This window comes from Paroedura picta, chromosome 6 (assembly GCF_049243985.1).
Source record: "Paroedura picta isolate Pp20150507F chromosome 6, Ppicta_v3.0, whole genome shotgun sequence".
In the NCBI taxonomy this organism is placed as follows: Eukaryota; Metazoa; Chordata; class Lepidosauria; order Squamata; family Gekkonidae; genus Paroedura; species Paroedura picta.
In genome coordinates this window covers 9407249-9433245 of record NC_135374.1, presented here as the reverse complement: position 1 = coordinate 9433245, position 25997 = coordinate 9407249, and the positions used below count along the sequence as shown (strand labels likewise).

The window sequence follows — 25997 nt, the reverse complement described above, 5'->3', positions numbered from 1 at the left end:
TTTATTCAGGGCGTGAGCTTTCAAGCGCAAGCACTCTTCCTCAGACTGTGGGAATAATTATTACTCCTGTTATGAAAAACTAAGTTCCATGTACGGTTTCTACAGCCCAGATAAACCGCCCTGAGCCTCATATGTATATACATATACATAATGCAAGGCGTCCTGATGGCACGTCTTGCGGTCGCGCATTTTGTCCATTTAAAAAAAAGGATATACGCGTCCCTCCCTCAAGCGCCACTTTTGGCGGGAAAAACAGCCAGGCGATAACTCCCCTCAGCACCGCCCCGCCCCGCGGAGCCATGGTGACGTCAAGCCGTCGAGACGTCGCGAAGCCAGGGCCGGGGGGACGCTCGCGCGGCGCCAGCTCGTCACCTTCGGCCCCTGTTGCGCGCACAAGAGGGCGGGGGGGGGGAGGAGGTCACATTGGCCGAGGCGGAGGAGGGTGGGCGGGGAAAGAGAGAGTGAGAGAGAGAGGGGGGGAGGGACAAAAAATGGCCGATCACGTGGCGAGGGCGGGCAAGCAACCCGCCCTCCGCCTCACCGTCACGTGACCCCGGCGGCCCGGAAAGATCTGAAGAGGGGGGGCCCTCCGTCGGCCGCCATTTTCCTGCGGCGGTCAGCTGTCGGTGGGAGGCTCCGGCCGGGGCGGCGGCGGCTGGGCAGGGCGAGGCAGGCAGGGCCCTTCTTGCCGGGTGAGCGGCCCGGCTGTTCCCGCGGGCGGGGCGTCTGGGGGTCCAGGCGGCGGCGTGGGGTCCGGCCGGGCCCGCCCTCCCCCTTCCTCCCCGCCTCCCTCCGCCAGGTGAGGGTCGTCGCTTGTCGTCGTCGTCTTCGGCGGCTGCCGCCGGCCTCGGCGTCGGGCACCATGTCTGGGCAGAGCCTGACCGACCGCATCACGGCGGCGCAGCACAGCGTGACCGGCTCGGCCGTCTCCAAGACCGTCTGCAAGGCCACCACGCACGAGGTGATGGGTCCCAAGAAGAAGCACCTGGACTGTGAGTCGCCCGCCCCGTTCTCCCTCAGCTTCCTCTCCGTTCTCCCCCAGGCACTCCCAGTGTCTCTCCTTCTGGGGGGGGGGTGGAATCCGCAGCTGCTTAGGTGGGAAGGGCGAGGTCCCCGTAGATGGGAGTCCCTCAGTCTCTCGACCCCCCCCCCCCCACGGGTTTCAGGGTAATGCTTTCAGGGAGGCTGTGATAAGGGCCGGATTTAAGGGCCTCCCCTGGGAGTAGGAGTGAAAGCTCGTGATTTTACAGGTGGGAGCAAATTGTGGCTTAGCTCAAAGGTCCTTGGCTGTTTAAAGGTAGCATGCCCCTCTGAGGGTCTAGCAACAAGAATAAGGTTTTTAATTTTTTAGACTGCTCTCACGGGATTTTTCAGGGGAGGGGTCATGCCAGTCGTAAAACAGCATGCAGAAATAGGTTAGAAACATTATTAATGGAGTTGTGCCTCCATCCCTGACCCCCCTCAGACTTCCATTGCCTCTGTATCCATAAGCCAGTAATTTAAGGTGGCTAGGTTTTAACATTGGTAAAGCAGGATGCCATTGAATGGGGGGGAGGGGGGAGTCTTGATTTAAAATTTCGTCTATATGGAGCAACAAAAAGTTTCATAGAAGGCGAAAATAGTGTTGTAATATACATATTTTTAAGTTTCAACATAAGTACAGTTTGCCAGGTACCCCCGAATGCCCCTCCAAAAGTGGGACAATCGGGTCACCTTACAGAAATTACATGTTAATGGTGCTGACAAGTGTTTTTAGTCATTTTTAAAATTGGTAGCTTTAGAGGGGTTTTTTAAAATAGTTCATTTTAGTTGGCATTTATGCTGCTCCTCCCCAAGGAGGCCTCAGTGCAGCTTACAGTTTCATAGAAACATGTCTCAGAATATAAACACACATAAAATATGACATGGAATTGTTTTCCCACTGCCTCGAGATGGCTAGTCCAAAAGGGTGGTATACAAATTAAACTATTAAACTTTAAACTACTAATAACTAATTCCAGACTTTCAGGGAGTGGGGGGTGGCCTCCAGGAGTTGATCTTCCTCATTCCCAGGGGTGAGACTACCATTGATGGGTGGTTGCCATTTTGGGCCCAACCATAAGCCAGGTGGGAAGCATTTTAATGTTTTCGAAACTTTTATCATTTGATTTTAAATCATGTAGGTGAAATGTTTTGCACAAAAGTAATGCCACTCTGTAGCAGAATGCCTGTTTTGAATTTTCAGTGCCAGGATTCTCCAGATAGAAGATTTCAGAGAGCGCGGTAAGAAGAGTCATTGCTCCTGTGATGTGCTGTGTCTGGAATCCTGGCACTGAAGAATTCCTACACTGCAGTCTCTTTATAATCCAATGTTTAGATTGTGCTGCACTATGTTATTATTTGTATGTTGGATGTTCGATTTGTAGATCACCTCTCCCTACTTGCAGTCTGGGGGCGGATAATAGGTTGTTATTTCTAGCCTGCCCTTCCAATGCAGCACAGAGCAGGTGACAGCATTGTTAAAAAAACAGGTTAAGTTAAAACATGAGCATTATCTAATTTCCCCCAACTAATACATAGCAGGTGGGGGGGATGGTTCTAGAATTTGTGAACATAAAATCCTGCTAGTACATCGTTAAAACCATAAAAGCCTGTGAAATCTACACATGAATAAGAGTAAAATGCTCCAGAGGTTTACAGGTGGGACTATAATACTCAGTCATTCCCAATCCCAATCTGATGTTACTTCCCTTGAGTCTATTGAAAAGGGTGGGCTGCAAGAATACATTTATCATTCTTTGTCATGCCCTGTTTTCCTTTTCTAAGCTCATGTCACAACGAATGAGGTTACATACAAGGTGACTCTTGAGCCCTGTTCACCTTAAAGTGGAAACATGCCCAATGTGGGTATGCTTGATTTTTCTTCATTATACACCTTGAGTAGTAATTCTTACTTTACAGCCAGCATTCAACTGTAGTTGAATGTGTGATTCCAAATCCAGGTGCCGATTCTTTGGCTTTACTGTTAAAATGTGCACCACGTTGGCCATTTCTTACAAAATAGGAAGTACTTGCATCTGCTGTAAGGTGAAGTCAGGTTTTTGGTGTTGTGTCTGTGTGCCTCTCAGGTGAGCCTTAAATTGCATTTAATCCCTGCAGTGCAGAAAGTATCCTTTAAATCCCATGGCTACTTTGTTAACTTTTTCTCATGAATACTCAAGGTGGATGTGTGTGTCTACTTTAATACATGAACAGGAATAGTTTCCCTTCAGCTCCTGGGGGAAAGAGTGAATAAGTCCTGCTACAGCTTGCTTGCTTTTAAATTACATTTAGTTTAGCGGAACTGATTTTCCTAGTAAGTTATTTTAGGTTTGCAGTTTTATTCCGTAGGACTGTGTTCTTAAGACACAATTCTGTTGTAAAAGATCTTGGCCTGAGACCTGGAAGAACTGCTACCTGTCCGAAGGCCCACTACTGAGGTTGATAGGCCAATGGTCTAGTTCAGTAGAAGGTGGTTGCGTGTATGTTTAAGAGTAATCTGAACAAGCAGACTCTCATCATCAAAGACATAAGCTAAAATAAAACTGTCTTAGTGTTCAAGGTGGCACTAGCCTCCTCCTGCCTTTCTGAAAGAAAGGTTTTTCCCAGCACACTTGAACTTGGCCCCAACTAGTTCCTGGAAGCTCACACCCAAGTCTTTTGGTTAGTCTTTAAGGTTGCAACATTAAAGCTCATTTTTTCGACTAGATACAAGCCTTACTTATGTGTAAACCTGCCCCTAAACTGCCACATATACTAAACTGCCCCAGCCCCATAGTCTTTTTTCTTGGCTCTTTTGGAGACCCTGTCCAGACTTGGGCCATACATTTTCTGTGGCTGTTGCCCTTTTGTTTGTCTCTTCCTTTTATATTATTTTCTTTTAAAAGATCTTTTAACTTGCTGCATCTTCTACCTCCAATTATGACATATTAACCCCTACATCACGTTGGCTTCATGACGTGTATGTGTATATATATGTATATGTGTGTGTATATAAATGTATACATATGTATATGTATGATATAAATAAAATATAATCAATGATGATGACATTGGGGCCACACCATAGGAGGAGTACCACCTAATTAAGCCACACATAGTCAGGACTGTGCATTTGTTTAACTTGCTACCAGCCGTAGAAACCAGGGAGTGGATGCAGATTTCTTTATTTTCCGATTGTGTTCTAATTCTCAGAGCAACTTACAGGTGTTCTTGGTTGCTCAGGAAGCTTCCAAATAACTGACTTGAGCCTCCGGGGAGGGCGGTATATAAATATAATAAATAAATAAACAAATTGCACAATGTCTAATGGAGGGGCAGCAGTTAGAGAATGCTTCTAGTTTCTCACTTACTACTTGTTTCTGTGATTCCATTCACTTTCTGTGAATCCCCTGCTCCACCCTTACAGGTGATCTGAACTCAATCTGTTTTCTTGGATTCCGTTTCCTTTGGACATCATTCCATTCCAAACCCCTTGCAAGTCACTAGTTTTAAAGAGATTGTTGGGGGGAGAGGATGGAACTTGTTGCATATACAGTATTTTGGTTACAGTATTCAGAAGCCAGCCAGGAGAACCAGTGTGGTGTTGTGGTTAAAAGTGGCGGCCTTTGATCTGGAGAACCAGGTTTGATTCCCCTGAGCGGTTCTGTTAGAGCTCTTTAAGCTCCGCCTACCTCACAGGGTGTCTGTTTTGGGGAGAGGACAGGAAAGGTGTTTGTAAGCCATTTTGGGACTCCACTGGGTAGTGAAAAGGAAGGTACAAAAATCCCCGCACTCCAGTGCTCTTGTTTTTCCTTGGCAGAGCTCTTTAATGGTTATATTATAGATAGCAATGGTTATTATTGACGTTATAAGGGGCTGCAAAGTAGCTTGAAGAGTTTACAGAAGAACTGGCTGGCATGCTCTTACGTGAGCTTAAGAGCATTCTTTTCCGCACGGACTTGAATAGCCAAGGAACAAGATGTGTGTTAAACATTTTCCGTTGAAATATTTGCACCGCATGCAGGGAGGAATAATGTTTCTGCTTGGATGACTGGTCTGATGCTGGCGTGTTCCCGCTAGCTTCCTCCCTCTGCTACTCTGTGGAAGCCCTGGGCTCCACTTTAGATATTTTTGCAGTGGGCGGACGGACAAGGGAGCATCTTACCAGAGATCTCTCCATGACCCAACTGCAGAAAATAAATGGTCAAATTTGTTCTTTTTGCATGTGTCAAAGTCATCAGCAGTAACACAACTTGTTTGTGGTTTTGGACTTGGTGTCTGTAGGTGGTGGGGAGGGTTTTCGGGGTTGGGGTCCATAGGTGGTGGTGGGGATGTTCAGGGTTGGAGTCCATAACTGTTTTCGGAAAAGCTTGGTCGATCAATTATGCTTGTACTTGGGGGGTCTTTCGGAAATCTTCTCCCGAGTATGATCGTCGAGGTTTTGGAAGAACAAAATCAGAGTCCAGTAGCACCTTTAAGACCAACAAAGTTTTATTCAAGGCATGAATAATCTGAGGAAGAGTGCTTGCACGCGGAAGCTCACGCCTTGAATAAATCTTCTTTGGTCTTAGAGGGGCTACTGCACTGTTTTATTGTGCTACATCAGACCAACACGGCTACCCATTTGAATCTATCCTTATGGAAGGTTTTGGAAGCTTAGCGTAGACTCTAGTACTGTGTATTTCTTGGCTGGTTCATTTGTGAAATCAGAAGGAGCACATACAGTTGGCTTCTAAAAATAAAGTTGTACTCTGCTGGTGATAACAATTGTGGCTATAGCATATGAAGACTATGGAAAGCTATTCAAGACTGTTCTGCTTTCCAGCAGGAAGTGGAACTAGTCTTCTGGTTCCCTTAAGTTCTCTTTTGCTATTGCTTACACATAGTACTGATAGAAATGATTCTTAGTGTACATCCCGATGCTGCATAAATATTTCTGATTTTGCCTTTCCATAAACTTGACAGTGCTGACTGTGCGTACAGCAGAACTTCTCTGTTTTGTGAAAAATACAATGTACTTTCTTCTTTCCTCTTAAGATAAGGGGGTTGGGGAGAAATGGAGACAATTACTTCAGACTACAAGAGTTCATCTGGACTCAGATAAGCAGCCTTGCAGCCCATTAAGTTTCTTGAATCTGGGATCATAGGCCCCAAGAAGAAACATTTAGGCTATAAATTCTGCAGTACACTGTACAGAAATCTGACTTCCCGTGGTTTCTCTTGCAATTCATCAGCTTGCTTCTTTAAGCAGCATGTGGATGGTAAATAGCTAATCCCTTCTTTTGACATCATTCATTCAGCATTAGTATTGAATGCTTTTGCTCCTGTGCTCTGTCTGAGATCCTGGCATTGAAGAATCCCCTACACCAGGGGTAGTCAACCTGTGGTCCTCCAGATGTCCATGGACTACAATTCCCATGAGCCCCTGCCAGCAAATGCTGGCAGGGGCTCATGGGAACTGTAGTCTATGGACATCTGGAGGACTACAAGTTGACTACTCCTGCCCTACACTGCATTCTGTTATAATCCCACACAATTCCTTTTCCTTATTTTCCAACTCTTTCAACACATTAGCGTTAGGTTGTGGAATGAAAAGTACAGTGCGTGCAGAGTATGCTAGGGATTGCCTTGTGTCTCAGTTCTAATTGCTTTGTGGCTTGGGGTGGGAGGGAAGATCTAATTTTGGATGGGAGGTGGTGGAGAATCTCTTGCCGAGGGAGTCTGGCAGAGACAATTGCTCTGGCAGGCTTGCGGTGTTGCTTTCACAGGGCTTCTCGCAACTCGGGCCAGACTTGAATTGTATAATTTGGACACTGCTGTGGAAGTCTGGAAGGATTGTATAACTAGAGACCTCACACACTTTGTACTTATTTAAATTACAGCACATAGCAACCGTGGAGTTTTAGACTGACAACTATATAATTTTTGCTTGCTGGGTTTTATGTAGCTTTCCTAGAAGACACGTAAGCCTGTAGAAGCTAGGGCATGGATCTAGTTATCAGCTCTGGGTGGCTGATAAATAGTTCAGATAGGTAGTATCTCTAACAGAGTAGCTGCAAAATGGCAGGCACCCTTTTGGAGTATTACCAAAGACCCAAATCATAAAGAAGACACCATGTGAGGGAGAGGAGGCTGAGAGAGCCCTGAGATTACTGAAGAAGAAGAAGAGTTGGTTCTTATATGCCCCTTTTCACTACCCGAAGGAGGCTCAAAGCGGCTTACATTTGCCTTCCCTTTCCTCTCCCCACAACAGACACCCTGTGAGGTGGGTGAGGCCTGATATCCGTACTCAGTCAGAACAGCTTTATCAGTGCCATGGTGAGCCCAAGGTTGCCCAGCTGGCTGCATTTGGGGGAGCGGGGAATCAAACCCGGTATGCCAGATTAGAAGTCTGCACTCCTAGCACTGCACCGAGCTGACTGTGGAATCAACGTCTAGACTGCATTGCATACAGAGTAGTGACTGAAAACTAGACCTAACTTTGGAATATGAGGCAATAGCATTTCTTTTTCGTATTAAGTACCGCAGTTATAGGAAGCAAACGTTCTCTATGATAGCTCGTCTCAATGCAAAAAGCATTTGGAGGAAATGCACTTTCATGAAATTGAGTGGGATCTTTGTGTGCTTGTTCTTGAAAACGGAAGAAAGGTAACTTTTGGCATTCTGCTACTGAAAAGTGCAGCTTCCTAGGAAGAAAGCTGCTGAGGTGTAATTATATCTGCTTAAGAGATCTTTTACCCTAACGATATTTCTGGGCTTGCCAGCCTGCAGCTCACTTCTTTGGCTCAAAACGTGAATCAAAACATTATTTAACTTTTAAAGAATGAAGCCTGCTGTTGGGCTCTTCTGTACTGAGCGAAATAAAATTTGTTTTCTCTTGGCAGCCGCAAAAAGCCAACAGAACTTTGCAGTCAGTTCTTCTCCCGAACTTATATTTCCAATTTTGTTTAAAAAGCACTGTACATCTGTTTGCAGCTGTGCATAGTTATCTTTTATGATGTCAACTTGCAGTTGAGTTATTGACAGCCCATTAGGGCTTTATTGGCAGGAGATTCCAGTGGTTTGCCCATTGCCTGCCTCCATGTAATGACCCTGGCCTCCCCCGGTGGTCTATCTAAATCAGGCTTTTTCAACCAGGATTTTGTGAAAACCTGAGGTTTCTTGATGGCCCTGGAAGGGCTTCCTGGATTGCTGGGACTTAATTAATTACTTTTATTTATTTTTATATTACATTTATGTACTGCCCTCCCCTGAGGCTCAGGGCGGTTTACATCAGGGGTAGTCAACCTGTGGTCCTCCAGATGTCCATGGACTACAATTCCCATGAGCTCATTGGAATTGTAGTCCATGGACATCTGGAGGACCACAGGTTGACTACCCCTGGTTTTACATGAAACCTAGGGGAACAATACATCAAACAATAATTATATCAGCTAGAAATGACAATAATGGTAACAGTAATAATAAAGAGACAGAGCCTCTTGTGGCGCAGAGTGGTAAGGCAGCAGAAATGTTGTCTGAAAGCTCTGCCCATGAGGTTGGGAGCCGGCTCAAGGTTGACTCAGCCTTCCATCCTTCCAAGGTTGGTAAAATGAGTACCCAGCTTGCTGGGAGGTAAACGGTAATGACTGGGGAAGGCACTGGCAAACCACCCCGTATTGAGTCTGCCATGAAAACGCTGGAGGGCGTCACCCCAAGGGTCAGACATGACTCGGTGCTTGCACAAGGATACCTTTCCTTTACCTTTAATAATAAAGAGAGTAACATTCGAACAGAATAACGGTCAGAGACCCATGGTTGGTCAGTTTGGGTGCATGGATTTATGGGAGGAAGGTTCGGGAGTCCAGCAGGTGTTGTTGGTTCCAGTCGACCTCAACCAAATGCCTTGTGGAAGAGGTCCCTTTTACAGGCCTGTGGAATTATTTTAGTTCCTTTTGATATATTAAAAAATGGTTAAATATTTACCTGCGATATCACCACATATGGCCGTCAGCCTGCCCCCCCCCCACTGCCCAACAATAGCCCTGGAAGGGGAGGAGCCCCGGGTGGGCATGGACACGTCTATACTTCCCAACCATATTCTGCACAATCGCGCCGTTTCTGAGGTTTCTTGAAGCCTGAAGAATGTTTGAGGGGTTTTTCAATAATTAAAATAGCTGAGAAAGGCTGATCTACGTAGTGACCAGGACTGACCCTGCTCAGGTTCCAAGAGCCAATGAGATCGGGCTAGCCTATTTTATCCAGGTCGGGGCACATGAACTGTACAGGAATATGTAATAGGGGTAAAATCTGATTTGGAGTGAGAATATGTCATTTTAAAGTATTGGGACAGAAGTAAGTGGTATAAAGAAGCCCCATTCAACAGACTTTTCCACTGGCTTCATTTGGAAACATATTTCCATGTATGTTGCTCCCTGTCTGCCTAGCATGTTTGAGGCCCCCACTTGTAATATCGCTTGGGAACCCATGGCCAGAAGGCATCCTTAAGCCGGTAAGATGACACAGCAGAAATGCTTGATCACACATATCCATTGTGTTGAATCCATCTGGAAGCCCTTCCGGTATATAGTTGTGTGTTGATTCTGAGTTGCACTGCCCTTTGCAGTCGCAGCCTCTCCTGTTTCCTGGGAAATTGAAACCTGACTAGTGTTATAATAACTGCCGGGCTGGAAGGTTTCCGTCTCAAGTGTCAGAAATAATTGCTGCCGTTTTACTACGTTTATTGTATTCCTGAGTGGGGAACTTTAAGGTTGGATTGTCGTTTGTAAAGCTCCGGACTGAACTCACCCAGCACAGGTACAGATCTTAATCGAAATACTCGACCATTGTTGGCTGGCGGTCTGCCCTGTTGCAAAAAGCAGTGTGGCTCAGCAGAGGAGGAGAATTGAGCTTGGGGGGGGGGGGTTTGCGGGAGAAGTGGTTCAAGTTGAATTTAAGGTGTCGATAATTTAGTGTCGAATAGGCCCCTTTCAGCCTCAGTTTCACATCTGTATAGAGATAGTGATAATTAGTGAATAAATAACAATAGAATTGTGCTTGCTTACAAGCTCCAGTCAATGCAGGCTTTCACAACCAGGGGTTCAGGAAACCCTCAGGCTTTGTTGATGGCTCTGGAAGGGTTTCCAGAATGAGTGGCATTAATTAATTAGTTAATTTTATTTTTAAAAAAATTTGGTAAAACGATTACCAGGTTATATGACCATATATGGTCATGTTGACCCTCCTCAATGGCCATTGCTGGGCCTGGAGGGGTGGGGAGGGGCCCTGGGTGGGCGTTTCCACAGTTCTGCTTCCCAGCCATATTCTGCATGATTTTGTCACTTCTGGGGTTTCTTGATGCCTGAAGAATGTTTCAGGGGTTTCTCAATGGTAAAAAGGTTTAGGGGCCTTAAAATATTTTTTAAAATTTAAATATTTTAAAAATATTTTAATTTTTTTAAAACATTTCTTGGGTGCTATGACCATATGAGGTCATGTTGACCCTCTACAATGACCAGTGATGGTCCTAGAGGGGATGGGAAGGGGAGGGACCCGGGTGGGACTGCACACAGCTATGCTTCTCAACCATATTTGGCATAATTGTGATATTTCTGGGATTGCTTGAAGCCCTGAAGAATGTTTCAGGGGTTTCTCGATGGTAAAAAAATCTGAGAAAGGCTGAGCAATCAAGGCCAAGCAAATCAAGCAATTAAAAAAAAAATTCCATAACAAAATAAAAACCAGCACAGTACCATTAAGACCTATTACATGGCTTTTGGTTTTCTAAGGTTTTAAGTTCCAAGCCAAAGTAATATGCAGGCCTTTCTTTTTCCTCCTTGTGTTCTTAAGAACTGAGTATTTGCTTTGCTCTTTGCAGTTGTCCAGCTCCTCTAGGCTTCTTTCCAGTAATATTTCACCTTAGTGTACCTTTCTAGTCTGATGGCAGGAACATTCTTCTGCAGGGTAATGTTAGCTAACAAGAATAAATTAGAAGAAGAAAAGAGCTGGTTTTTTACTACCCCTCTTTCCACTACCTTCTGGTGGAGTAAAGTGGAGTATAAGAACCAGCTCTTCTTCTTTTTCTACCTGGAAAAGCCCCAAGGAGACTTACAAACAGCTGTGCCTTCCTCTCCCCACAACTGACACCCTGTGAGGTAGGTGGGCTGAGAGAGCTCTAATAGAACTGATCTGAAAAGCTCCAAGAACTGACAAGCTCAAGGCCACCCAGCTGGTTGCATGTGGAAGAGTAGGGATTACCCAGCATCAAAATAATCTCTCATCTGTGAACCTTTGTGTACAGAAACAGTGTGAAATTCAGAGCTCGTATTAAAGGACTAGAATTTTTGAATATCTGTAAATGCTATAGTTTTAGTACAGTATTATGTATCTGTGGCTGCAGATTCCAAATAGATGGATCGTACTGCACAAACATTTTTGCTCAATCTTGTTAATGAGCGGAGCTGTTTGGATCTAGCCCACTTGTTTATTTATTTAGTTATATATTTCTATACTGCCCTCCCTGAGGCTCAGGGCAATTCACGTAATATGTAGGGTTATTACAGTTTAAAGTCATAGCATAACGTCATAACATCACAACATCATAATGATAACAGACTGAAGACAACAAGAATTACAACATTTCATAATAACAGCACTAACCGCATTAACTTCTAACCCTGATCCCCTAGGTGGTCAATTTGAAATCAGATCGTAGGGGGGGACGGGGGGGGGACAACCTATGCTGTTAGATTGGTCCGCCTCAACCAAATATCTGGCAGAGGAGCTCCCTTTTGCAGGCCTTGCGGAACTGCGGGAGTTTAGGCAGGGCCCTGATCTCTTCAGGAAGCTCATCTAGTCAGGTAGGGTACAGCAGGAGTAGTCAACCTGTGGTCCTCCAGATGTTCATGGACTACAACTCCCATGAGCCCCTGCCAACAAATGCCCAGCAAATTCTGGCAGAGGCTCATGGGAATTGCAGTTCATGAACATCTGGAGGACCACAGGTTGACTTACCCCTGGGGTACAGGACAGAGAAAGCTCTGGCCCTCATTGAGTTCTGACATGTTTCTTTGGGGCCAGGGATCACCAGCCAGTTGGATATGGCAGGGCTCTTTAGGGGGTGTAGGCAGAGAGGCGGTCTTCAGCTACACTGGGGCCCAGACCATATATAGCCTTGAAGGTGATTACCAAGATCTTAAGTATGATCTGGAATTCACCTGGGAGCCAATGTAGTCTTTGGAAGAAGGCCTGATGTAGAACCTCCACAAAGTACTTGTGAGGTTTGCGGCTGCATCATTCTGGACCACAGTTGTTCTTTCCAGGTCAGACTTAAGAGCAGGCCTGTGTAGAGCAGGTTACAAAAGTCTAGTCTAGAGGCGACCATTGCATGGATCACTGTGGCTAGGTGTTCTGGGGCCAAGTAGGGTGATAGTAGTTTGGCTTGGTGTAGATGGTAGAAAAGCCTGCCATGCTACTCTCGTGACCTGTGCCTCCATAGAAAGGAGGCTCTGCCCAGGTTTCTAGCAGAGTAAGCTGTTGATAGCCACATCCCATCCAGGTTGGGTAAATGCGCTTCCTTGCTTGGACCCTCCCTGGCCAGCCACAGGACCTCCATCTTTGGTTGAGCTTCAGATGACTGCTTGAGCCACCTCGTTGCTTCTTCCAGACATCTGGCTAAGGCTTCAGAGGGAGAAGCAGGGCAGTTTGAGGTATGAGCAATGCTAGACAGAACTTCTATGATACCAATAGAAAAGAAAAGCCTTCATTTCTGTAGGGAACTGCCCAGTTAGCTTAAAATGATACCATTGTTTTTGTGCTTTTTCTGACACAAGTCACAATTAAAATTCCAAAAGAAATAGAGATCGCTTCCAAATCAGTTCAGGCAGCCAAAGCACTCTTTTGTTATCAGGTGGAAGCAAATGGCCAGTGACATGATCATACAATTGTTACACCAATAACTTTAATGCTGACTCCTTAATAAATAGTGTAAATCATCAAGATCTTCTAGCCATCTTGTGAGTTGACTGCTGAATAGCTGATGCTTTAACTGATGCACAGCTTGCTGTGCATATAAACTATTGACCTTTACCTGCCAACACCTTACTCCCTGGGAACTGATTAATAATGTTAATATCCTAAGTGGTTGGCTCTTTAATGGTGGGCAAAACTGGCTCAGTTTCTCAAGATCTGTTTTCTGTACATTCTTCCCTTAACCAACACGTCAGAGTCCTGATAAACCTCAAGGGCTGTTTTTGCTGACGCCTCACAAGATCAAATTCCACATTGTTAGCCACTTTCACCTTAGTCCCTAAGGGCACAGAGCAGATCCTCCAAAGAGGCTCTTACTGTGTAGGTAGGTTCATATAGGAATGAATATAAAATCCTGGGCCCTGAGCAGAGAGAGAGGGCACTAGCCCTTAGAATTGTGCTTGGAACTCATTTGGATGAAGTACATTAAATGGATCAGGACTTCATAGGGAATGGACATACTGTTCACTTGTGAGCCTTTTTGTTGGAGAGCTAAACATGGTGGCCAGTTCTCTTTCAAGTAATGCAAGTCAGTAACTTTACACCGCAGTAAAGAGAAAATCTCAGAGTCAAGTGGGTAGCCGTTTTGGTCTGAAGCACCACAACAAAATTTGCGTCCAATAGCACTTTAAAGACCAACAAAGATTTATTCAAGGCATGAGCTGAGGAAGTCTGAGGAAGTGTGCATGCACACAAAAGTGCAGGCCTTGAATAAATCTAATAAATCTTACAGGTGCTATTGGAGTCAAATTTTATTGAAAATTTCAGAGTGGCAGGTGGGTCCTGGTCTGTAACTATTAAAATAGTTACAGTGTTAATCTAGAATTTTTTCCCCTTAAATATATATGGAGTGATTAAATTAACGTGTGGTAATATTCCGGTGAATATGAATGAGGATAAGGAGTGGCCCATAGAACAGTAAATATAATTAAATACTAGTTAATGGTTAAATCTCCTACTTCAAAGCAAACCAGTTTAGGCTTTAAACTAGCTTCTGTTTTTTTTGTTTTGTTTTGTTTTTTGTGGGGGGGGGTATTAATTTCATCAGTGTCTCTAGAGGAGGGGTCATGGCTTAGTGATTAGAGCAATTTAATCCCCTCCTTCACAAATCACTATGTTCCTCCTTACTATCTCTATACTTTCCTAAACCGCTCCCATCCCATACCCCTGCCACAAACACACTACCAGACAAGACACTCTCCCATCCACCCTTTCTAGCACCCGTTGTATTTACAAGTACAACGGGTTTTAAATCTAGTAACACCATAAAAGGACTCTTGTGGAGAAAGCTTCCAAATGCCCCCTTTTCCAGAGAATTTTCTCCTTAGGTTCAGGTTTTGTTTCTAAACTTTATCAGCCCGAAGAACCTATAGAAGAGCCCTGCTGAATCTGAGCAGTGGTCTATCTAGCCTAGCATCTTGTCTCACACAGTGACCAACCAGCAGAGCAAGAGGGACTGAGACCTACCAATAGAATTCCAGATCAGGCTTAAAGTCTTGGTAATCACCTCTAAGACCATACGAGGTCTGGGCCCTGTGTCCTTGAGAGACCACCTCTCTGCTTATGCCCTCCAAAGAGGTATATGCTCCTCAAGCACCAACAAACTGGTGATCCCTGGTGCCAAAGAGGCGTGGCCTTCTCTGTCCTGGCTCCCACTTGGTGGAATGAGCTCCCAGACAAGGTGACGGCCCTGATTGAGCTAAAATAGTTCCGCTGCGCCTACAAAATGGAGCCCCTCCACCAAGCCTTTGGTTGAGGCCAGTGGAACGATACCAACCCAGAAGTCCCCTCCCAATCACGAGCAGAAACCACATAGGGCGACAACTGACTGGCCACCACATGTTCTTGCAGTCAAGTTCGCAGTTGTTACAATCCAGGACTGTTGTATATTCTGTACTGTTAAGTTCAAAGTGTTACAAATTCTAACTGTTATTGAACTCTTGTATTCTGTGTACTGTGTATTGTGAGCTGCAAGTTATAACATTTGAAAGCTGCAAACACTTATTGTAAACTCAACCTGAGCTGTAAAGGAGGGCGGTATAGAATTGTAACAAATCAATCAATCAATATTCACCCCATTCTTCCCTGCTGCTGGCTTCCCTCTGCCTTGTGGCATCGTCAAACCTTCTTGATTTTTGCTGATCGCAGGGCTGGTTGCGGAAAGCAGAAAGGATTCGGCTTTACAAAGAGCAAATATAAAACTATTAAATCTGTAAACTGTTCGGTTTTGTCTGTATGCGACTGAGTTTTAACTGGGTATGTTTTTGATTGCTTTTTTGCCTGAGAAGTTGGGATAGACATATGTTAGTTCACACTTAGAACTTTCTTCCCTTGTGGGACTCAAGGTGGCTTACGTAGGACTTCCCAAGGAATCCTTGGTTGCTGTCAGGATGCCGGATCAAGGGCCTCCTGTACCTTCTCACCAACCTGTCGATTAGCTGGTATTGCTTGCTTTGCACTTCACTTATTCGGTTGTTGCTGAAGACTGGACAACCTTAATGTGATCATCACTGGCCTTTGGCCTTGCCCGGAGATTAGGTCTGCTGCATGCCATTTGAGCTTTTAATGTACACGTTTAGTCTCATTGATCAAATGACTCTTTTTGCCACTTTGCTTTACAATTATCCACACAGACAGATTCAAATGAGTAGCCGTGTTGGTCTGAAGTAGCACAATAAAATCAAAGTCCAGTAGCACCTTTAAGACCAACAAAGATTTATTCAAGGTGTGAGCTTTCGAGTGCAAGCACTCTAGTGCTTGCACTCGAAAGCTCACGCCTTGAATAAATCTTTGTTGGTCTTAAAGGTGCTACTGGACTCTGATTTAATTATCCACACAGTTCATCTTCACTTGACTTTTTAACATCAGTCTGTGGGGTATACACAAGCTTGCAAGAAAATTTAGCATGTCATTACTGAAATAGTGGCGCTATTCTGTCTTGCGCTCTGTTCCCTTATGAGAACTCTGCATTAACGCTTGCGTTGCTTCTCAACGGACTTCCAAGAGGGAGTAGCCTGCACCAGCAGTAAAACCATTTGGGCACAGAAGAGCAAGAGTCCAGTAGCACCTTAAAGACTAACAGAATTAGTGCTAGGGCCTGAGCTTTTCTGAATCACTGCTCACTTCTTCAGACACCTGTACCTGAAGAAGTGAGTGGTGTTTTCAGGTATCTGAGAGCACAAACGGTCTTGGTTTTTAAGGTGCTATTGGAGACTCACTCTTTTCTGCCCCTGCAGGCCAACTAACACAGCTGCCCATCTTGCTTGGCCATTTGGATATAAAGCATTGAATTCCAGCCAAAACTACCTTTTGTACACCTTCATTTGTTAGGTAGAAAGCACACACCGTGTAAATGGTCCGTGCAAAAATCCTGGGCCTTGGCTCAGTCTCCATATTCCAGATCAGAGGTGTGCAGGGAAACAGATTGCTTAAAGCCACTGTTGAATTCATGCTTGAAGACAATGGGGGCTTCTCAGTTCTTTCCTAATCTGTTACGCCAAGTCTGCCCTCAAGAATTGTGCGTGGCCCGAAACAATCCGGTAAAATGCCTGTTAAGCTTGTAATGTTTAACTTCAGACTAATAAGCTGACTTCATGCTTTGCTGACTTGGCCAAACAAATGCCTTAGAGCTGATTTAGGTTTTCAATTTGAACAGCCAGGCCAGAGAGAGCTGTAGAGTCAAACAGTTGGTCCTCATTACTTCTATTGCACATAAATACTACTTTTGCATACAGAGACTTATGATTTTCTATAGAACAGGGGTGGCCAAACTGTGGCTCTTCAGATGTCCAGGGACTACAATTCCCATGAGCACACTGCAGTTCTAATTAGGGAGCGTGTGTGGGGGGAGGGTAGCATTCTTGGGACAAGGATGTTTGCCGCTGCCTTCTGAGTTCTGTCCGACGTGTATCCATTCTTTAAGACTTCAAACCTGTTTGGCTTTGAAGCATGGCTTATATTGCTCTGGAATTCCATGAAAGATGCAGTGGCTGATCTGAATTGTCCTACATATCCCATTTCTCAATATTCCCTCCATTGTCCTAATCTCTTAATGGTAGGGTTCAGTCATGACATGAAGACATAGCAGGTTGCCTACCTAAAATTACTAATTTGTGAATTTACCATAGTTTTCTAACAACAAAAACACCTGTGGTTTATATTTGTACCGATAGCCACAGTCCAGTTGTTTGAAAAACAAGAACTATGTGTTTTGCGCTTAAGATGTTTGATAATAAGTGCAGCACTTCTAATAACATCTATCCGAAATAACGTCTAATACATTGGGGGTGGTATCTTCTCCCCTAAAAAAACTCGTCTCTGATGTGAGGTAAATGTTTTTCAGAAAGATCAGTTTGTCACTAAGGGCTCTATGTTTCCAGAACACCTTAGAACAGTGGTCCCTAACCCCTGGTCTGGGGACCGTACCGGTCCGTGGTCCAGTCGGTACCGGGGTGCGGCTCTTCCTTGTCTGCCCTGCCACTCTGCCACCAGCTCACCTTTGGTGCTTTCTGGCGGCCACCATGGCTGGGGCTCTCCCTCGGCGTGGCACTGCGCAGCTGCTGCTGGCAGTGCCCCCCAGCTGATAGAGCTGTTCTGACTGAGTAGTAATATCGAGACTCTCAGCCTCACTTACCTCGCAGGTGTTGTGGGGAGAAGAAAGGGGAAGGCCATGAACCATTTACAAGCACGCTTTGGGTGCGATCTGTCAACCAGTTCTTGATCCACCTAAGTAACTGGATCCATACCGCATTTTACCAACTTGCCAATATCATGTGGTACCTTATCAAAGGCCTTACTGAAATCAAGGTAAACAAGGCTGCCATATAGGATGGAACAGAGTCGTTCTCTCTTGCCCCGGAGGGACGGACCAGAACCAATGGGATGAAATTAATGCAAAATAATTTTTGGCTAAACATCCGGAAGAAGTTTCTGACAGAGCGGGTTCCTCAGTGGAACAGGCTTCCTCAGGAAGTGGTGAGTTCTTCTTTGGAAGTTTTTAAGCAGAAGCTAGATAGTCATCTGACAGAAATGCTGATTTTCTGAATTTAGGCAGGTTGTGAGTGGGTGGGCAGGAAGGGATGTGCCAGGGTTTGTCTCTTGTGGCCCTTCCTTGCATATCCAGGGAATTGCTAATTGGTGCTGTTGGATGGTAGGTGAATTTCCTTCAAGCTAGCCTGAATTCTGTAGATTTTTGGTGGGAAGAGGGGGATCACTTGAGCATGAAATTGGGGACACTGTGGGTAGGCAGATAGTTGTGAATTCTTGCATTGTACAGGGGGTTGGACTAGATGAACTTGGAGGTCCCTTCCAACTCTGTGTTTCTAAGGTGATTGTAAACCACTTTGAGACTCCTGGTAGAGAAAAGCGGCATATGAGAACCAACTCTTTTTCTTATTAGTAAGTTTAGACATTTCCCGAGAGGAAAACATGCTTTTGTGTAAACTGCCAAGTCCAATGCTTGTGTAAAGCAGCTCTCTGGTTTCACCTACATAATATGGCAAAAAGGCTTTTACCTGCCAAGTGATCTCCAGTCTGGGTACTATTTTGGTAAACACTCCCTAGAAGCATCTGCCAAGTTGTTATTGCTGGAAGTAGCAAGTAGATGGGTACAAGTTGGGTCTCCTGCCAATTATTTCCACATAAGAAGGAGGGTATTTGATGTAACACTCATTTGAAAATAGTAACATGACTCTCATGTCACAGAATCTTGGCTAATCATAATTACCCTCTGGAAAAGGAGCCACACCAGTTGCAACACAAAGACTTGCACAGTGTCAGTAGAAAGACTCTGCCAATCTTGATATTCTCTTGGGTGCTTGTTGAATCGGTCTAGGGAATTTTGTATGAACTCTGTTCTTCGAGGCTCTCAAGATAAAGACTAGGGCTGTGACACGTTTTGTCTTCCAGTTTGAATGAGCAGAATGCATTCCTGCATTTTAGGAAGCCAAGTTTAGGTTCTTATGATTGGGTGAAATCTGCTTCCAAGTTTCTCACATCTGAAATTGAAAACTTGAACCAATAACTTGTTCACAATGTGCAGTGAAGTTCTGCCATATATATTTATTGGCTTCATGTGAAATTGTTGTCCAAGGGTACTTGGTTTCTGTGCCTTCCTGTATTCTCAAGGGAGCTGTCCTAGCCTCCTACAGGTAGCCTGATTTGTTGTTGGACCGTTGGTTGGGAATAGGAGCAGAAAAGCTTCCTCGTTGGCTTGCTTAAAGGAATTCATCAGGATCGTGGCCTTAATGTTGCGTGTTTTTTGTTTTCTAAAAAATTATTCTGAGGGTGTTGATGGAGAATTCCTGTAAACAGCATAGTTTGGCCAATACTCTTGCATGTTCTCCCGTATAACTGTTGGACGGCAAGACTCAGTGTTGTATTACTTCCAAGTCAAAGCATTTATGTGCATTGGGCATAGATGATAGCAGAAGCTTCCAAAGTACATGACTTGGGTTGTTGGGTGCATGGCACAGGGTAAGCAGTGGCAAGCCAGGCATGGCACAACGCATAACAAACATAGGAATGGCGCTTTCCCTTAAGAGCTCTTTCCAGTTTGATACAATTAGTCTTAGAAGAAGAAGAAGAAGAGTTGGTTCTTATATGCCGCTTTTCCCTACCTGAAGGAGGCTCAAAGCGGCTTACAGTCGCCTTCCCATTCCTCTCCCCACAACAGACACCCTGTGTACATACACCCACTCTGCAAAGCCCAGTTCCTTGTTTGACACCCCCAGCTTTCGGCAACCCACCCATTAAGCTTCGCCTGTATGTCACCATCACTCTAAATAATGCCTGTACAAACATGTTTTCAGGTAACCCTGGATCTATATATCCCATGCTCCTTCGGTTTTAGCGGCATATATATTAAATGTTTCTCCCAAGAGTAAAGTAATTCTGTATTTACTGTTGAGCTGTAGACAAACAACGGGAGCATGCCCGTTATTTATTGTTTATTTGTTTGAATGTTTATTTGATTTATATCCTACCGCTCCCCAAGGGCTCGTGGCGGTTTAAAATTCATTAAAACCCCAATAAAGTCATAGAATCAAAGAGTTGGAAGGGGCCATACAGGCCATCTAGTCCAACCCCCTGCTCAACGCAGGATCAGCCCTAAGCATCCTAAAGCATCCAAGAAAAGTGTGCATCCAACCTTTGCTTGAAGACTGCCAGTGAGGGGGAGCTCACCACCTCCTTAGGCAGCCTCTTCCACTGCTGAACTACTCTGACTGTGAATTTTTTTTTCTTGATATCTAGCCTATATCGTTGTACTTGAAGTTTAAACCCATTACTGCGTGTCCTCTCCTCTGCAGCCTACAGAAATAGCATCCTGCCCTCCTCCAAGTGACACCCTTTCAAATACTTAAAGAGGGCTATCATGTCCCCTCTCAACCTCCTTTTCTCCAGGCTGAACATTCCCAAGTCCTTCAACCTATCTTCATAGGGCTTGGTCCCTTAACAGTAAAACAATCTCACATAAAACCAACAATCAGTAAGAGGATCTGGCGGAAAACCTTGTCCCACTTTAGTCCACCTAATACCATCTCTAGAGGATAAGGAAAAAAGAAGAGGAAGAGTTTAAAAAAACAACCTTGAGGAAACCTCTGGGCTGGTGCAAGCGATAATTTCAGCAAGGTAGCTGTGCTATTCTGTCGTAGGAAATCAAAACAGGGGAGTCGGGCAGGAGCTTTCTTGAGTCGCAGCTCCTTCAGGTGCGATGGGATGAAGGAAAATGGAAATGAGCAGGTGAATTCCCCCCTCTCTCTTTAATCTTCTACAAATAATATATGGTTGGGTGGAGGAGGATTGGAAGAGGATTTGAATTGGGACCATCATAAAAGACTTTTAGGCCTAGACTTGCATGATTAAATGCAGCTTCAAATGGGAGCGAGGAGGTGTTCAATGAGGTAGTTTTGCTTTTGGTGTTTCCCTGTATTTTACATCCTCTAGGTTACTGTTAGTCAAACTGCGGCCCTCCAGATGTCCATGGACTACAATTCCCATGAGCAGAGGCTCATGGGAATTGTAGTCCATGGACATCTGGAGGGCCGCAGTTTGACTACCCCTGCTCTAGGCGTTTTCCTGTATCTTTGCGTTTTCCTGTATTTTACATCCTTTAACGCAGGGGTAGTCAACCTGTGGCCCTCCAGATGTTCATGGACTACAATTCGCATGAGCCCCTGCCAGCAAATGGTGGCAGGGGCTCATGGGAATTGTAGTCCATGAACATCTGGAGGACCACAGGTTGACTATCCCTGATTTAACGGGGAAGCCCAAGCTAGTGCCCCTGGAAGCATATTCTGACTAATTTGATCCCTTCTGCCTTTGTACATGAAATTATGTGTCAAACATGCCTTCAGGCTAGTTCAGCCAGGCAGTACATTTGTAGACCACAAAAATGGGACAGTATAGGGAAACGAGAACGTTCCTGTGTACAAGACAGCCTCAAGCAACTGTTGTCACTTGAGAGATGCGGGAGTTTCTTGCTCATGTCATTTGCTCAGGAGGTTTAATGAGATGCATCTGCCCTGACCTGCCTGTGATCAGGAAGCATCAGGTTTGAGCTTCCCCAGCCTGACAGCTTCTAAGCTTTAACAACAACATTTGAGTCCAATGGCACCTTTAGACCAACAAAGATTTATTCAAGGCGTGAGCTTTTGTGTGCACGCACCCTTCCTCAAACAATGCATGCACACGAAAGCTCACGCCTTGAATAAATCTTTGTTGTTCTTAAAGGTGCCATTGGACTCAAATTTTGTTGCGCTACTTCAGACCAACACGGCTATCCACTTGAATCTAAGCTGTAACAGTTCAGCTGTTGACCTGTCCTGCTTCCTTAGCATTCTCAGTCAGATCATAGTCTGACAAAGGGAGCTTGCCCTCGAAAGCTCACTCCTTGAATCAATCTTTGTTGGTCTTAAAGGTGCTACTGGACCCTGATTTTATTGTGATATACTTCAGACCAACACAGCTACTCATTTGAATCATAAGTTTGACTATATATAAGTTTGACAGTATAAGTTTGACTATGAATGAAGAAGTGAATGGACACCTTACTCATAGCTGTATCACGGTGTACATATTTATGTAGCTGTCAGCAGAGTGTCTTGGGCTGTAAGTACCATTGATTTCAATGGGGCTGCCCTGCTGAGTAGAGCTCCCTGGGATCAGGCTGTTAATGTATTTGCAGATCTAACATGAAAGGAGCTGTCCTTTCCGTTTGCCTGGATTCTGACTGCTTGTTTCCTGTGCTCAGTTGCAAGTGCTTTTTTTTCTTTCCTGTTCGTGTACCTCCCATAATATCCTGAGAACATCTTGGTAATAACTTCATTCCCAGGCAAACTTGAGCAGCGTTTTTCATCCGCTTGAGGCCATTTACCCCGGATCACTGAACTGCAGCAAGGAAGTTCTTCGGTGAGAGCTGAGCTAATAGATGCTTTCACCACTGACCCTTGGCTATGGGATATCTGAAAGCATGACAAGAATTTGTTCCTTGCTGAAAAGGGCCTGAATTTTGAAAAGCAGCAAACGAGTCACATGGGAAAGCTGGTTCAGAAAGCCACATAGTGTCCTGGCAAGTTCGTCACTGTTTTTTCCATACAGCTGTATATAGACCTCATAGCTCAAGCAAGTGTGTGATTTGTGTGCTTTATACAGTCGGGAATTGCTCTTGCAGCTTGCTGTAGTTCATCCAATAGTCATTCCTTAACCCCGCCAGAAGCAAACACTGTGATAGGGCCTTGTCTTCAAAATTCATCATCTAATTGAATGCAGTGAAGGTGGCTTATAAGCCAAATTGGACTCAGCTATGCAATAGCGAGCCATAGGGAAGTGGATAAGAACAGCAGATTCTAATCTGGAGAGTTGGGCTTGATTCCCCACTCCTTCATAGGAGGCCTGCCAGATGATCTTGGGCCAGTCACTGTTCTCTTGCAACTCCTTGTTGTGGGGAAAGGAAGCTGCTTTGGGGCACGTGAAGCCTGCTGGGGGACCTTGAGCCAGTCACAGTTTTCTCAGAACTCTCTCAGCTCCACCTGCCTCACAAGGTCCTTGTTATGGAGAGAGGAAGGGAAGGCAAGTGTAAATAATTTTGAGAATCCTTAGGCTAGAAGAAAGCTGGGCATAAACATTAATTCCATCATATTTTGTGATGTGGGCAATAGAACTGCAGTTGGAAGGGGGTATCCCTGTGCTGTCATATAGATGTGGACAACATATATCTTAGAACACATTGGCATTTATGGCTCTTATTGTGATCTCCAGTTAGAATCAGTTTCCCTCTGTTGTTCCTGCCCCCACCCACTCCCTTTGGTGCCATTTTGTGTTGCAGCCACCAAGGCCTTTTTTCTCAGGTCTCTCTGTTACTGCCTTTGAAGTTTTTAATCCCCCCATTTTGTTCTACATGAGTTCAGTTGCTCTGCACACCTGAGTTTCCCATGAGTTTGCAGCTCTGTGTACCCTAACCCAGCCTTTCTCAACTTTTTTGAACCCTTGAGAAACCCCTGAAACATTCTTCAAGCTTTGATGAACCTCTCAAGTGGCAAGATCATGCAGGATATGGTTGGGAAGCATAGCTGTATACCCACCTACTTGGGACCCCTCCCCTTCCCACCCCCTCCAGGCCCATCATTGGCCATTTTGGGAGGGGGGGAGGTCAACACCATATGTGGTCATATCACCTAATAAATGCATAACAAAAATTTCTAAAATATAAAAAAATTAACTCCCACCCATACCGGAAACCCTTCCAGGGTAGTCAAGAAACCCCAGGGTTTCACGATACCCTGGTTGAGAAAGCCTGCCCTAACCCTAGCCAATATTCTACACTACGACCCTGTCACTCCACCTTGCTGTGGCCGTGAAACACTTTCCCATATTGACTAGCGTCTTAGTTTTTTGTGTAGTGAAAGCAAAAGTAATTGCATCCCCTGTCGAATGTACTAAAGCAGCTTTGGCTATATTTAAATCCATTCCCCGTTCTCAGGGTTTAGAGCAACGCTGGGGTTATCTCAAAGGATGAAAGCTGTGGTGTAAGAGGCTTATAAAGCCGCTGTAGCTGCCCTGCTTATCCTCTGCTGTCAAATACCTATTCAGATCTTTCCTGGAAAATGTTTGGGTTTCGGTTGACCTCTCGAGCAGATCTACACAAAGAACAACCCCCCCCCCTTCCTTCCAGCTACAGCCTCTTCGAGGAATTCAAAATGCCTGTGGGGTACAGTTAATTCCTATTGCCTTTATAGATCTTCTGTATAGAACTGCTTTCTTTGCAACACACCAATAGTGAGTGTGAGAGAATGTTAGTCTTCTTGTGTTGCTAATTTTTCCACCCTGTTGCAACCACTTTGGAGTGAATGAAAGTCTTGCTTGCCATTACCATGGAGCTGAACAAGGAGATAGAGAGAAGGGGGGGGAGTTAGGGGAGCAAGTGACTTCCCCCCCTCTCCCTCCCTCCCCCCAGAAATCCACCAAGACTTCTGGACCTGTTGTATTATTGTTTTACTAGTAATCAAGCCCGCTGTACTCATAATACAGCGGGCGCTAGGCAAGGGAGCAACTGCGAGCCGCGGTATGCGCGGCTCGCAGTTGCTCCCTTGTTGGCAGGGCGGGAATTGGCAGGCTTCGCGCCTGCCGATTGGCCCTGCCGATGGTCTGTCCGGAGGAAGGGGCCAATCGGCACCCTTCCTCATCCCGGACAGAGCCCGCCCTAACTCCTCCCCCTAAGCCCTTACAGCTTTGGGCGGGGTTAGGATTATTATTGTTAAATGTTATACAGTTACTTGTTATCATCAGTTAATAATATTATAATTAGTTATATGTAATGTTCTCTGTATAGTTTCCTTCAGTTCCATGTAAACCTCTCTGAGCCTTCGGGGAGGGCGGTATATAAATGCGGAAATAAATAAATAAATAATAAATGGGAGGGGGGAGATGATGTGCGTATTACCCTTGAGGAGTAGTGAAGTAGTGGATACGGTACAGACAAGATGGTATGTGCAGGGAGAGAAGGGGGACTGCGTTGGGAGGGCACAGACCTTACGGGAAGAGATAGTAACAGGGATGTGAATGCAGACAGAACCAGCATTCAGGCATCCAGCTAGTGCTATGATGCTATTATAGCCCTGCTGTCTGCTGCCTTGGCACATAAGAGCCGTGGGTTTGTCAGTTACTTCTAGCCACAGTAGTCAAGTCTAAGTCAGCGGTTCTCAACCTTCCTAATGCCCAACCCTTTAATCCAGTTCCTCCTGTTGTGATGACCCCCAACCATAAAACTCTGCCAGTGTTCTGTCACAGAAATCAAACCAAAACTGACCAACGGCGTGAAGATCCATTGTTCATGATTGTATATAAATCGTTTTCCCCCCGGGGTTTCTCAGTTCAGTTCTGCCTCTTTTCCACTGCTCCGGACAGACAAATGCTCTATCTCGATCTACCATGCAAGGCTGTTGCATGGATGGTGCCCCTCCTAGCCAAGCTGCTTGCCCTGCCATGACCCCTGTGAAAGGGTCATTAGATCCCCAAAGGGGTCCCAACCCCCAGCTTGAGAATCACTGGTCTAAGTGGTCAAGTGTCCTCTGAATACTACATATAGCTTAGCCTCTTTCCTTATCCACCAGAGGTATTTGTTTGGCTGCTATTAACAACACAGTGTTGAGCTCCAAGAGGGAATTGGAGAAACATCTGAAGCAGAGGTTCATCAGTGCCTTTTTAATCCTTAGGCATAGATGGAGCACTATCTGGGGGTACTGATGCTCTGTAAGCCGCTTTGAGACTCCTTCTGGTAGAAGAAAGTGCCATATAAGAATCAACTCTTATTATTATTGGTGCTTGGGAGGGCTTCCGAAGTTCTGGCACCACTGGTGGACCTCCTGATAGTATCTGAGTTTAGGCCACTGTGTGACTAGATGGGCCATTTTCCTGATCCAACTTCTCTTATGTTCTAATGAAATTTCTAAGTGCCATGGCAACCAGAGTTTTTGCCGAGTTTTCCGTTGTGATCA

General features: G+C 45.1%; 1 protein-coding gene across 9 annotated transcripts in view; it reads left to right on the top strand.

The window, feature by feature from the left end:
• The first annotated feature begins 459 nt into the window (after positions 1 to 459).
• PICALM (phosphatidylinositol binding clathrin assembly protein) overlaps positions 460 to 25997 on the top strand; it is a 94665-nt gene continuing 69127 nt past the window's right edge. For 2 of the 9 annotated variants that reach the window (XR_013231699.1, XM_077341389.1), the window contains exon 1: positions 460 to 992. Coding sequence is in view for 8 of the 9 variants with exons in the window: in XM_077341389.1 (XP_077197504.1) it covers positions 863 to 992 (130 nt within the window). In the remaining variant the exon portion in view is untranslated. The remainder of the gene's footprint in view (positions 993 to 25997) is intronic. The other 7 variants (XM_077341391.1, XM_077341390.1, XM_077341396.1 and 4 more) reach the window with 5 other exon arrangements.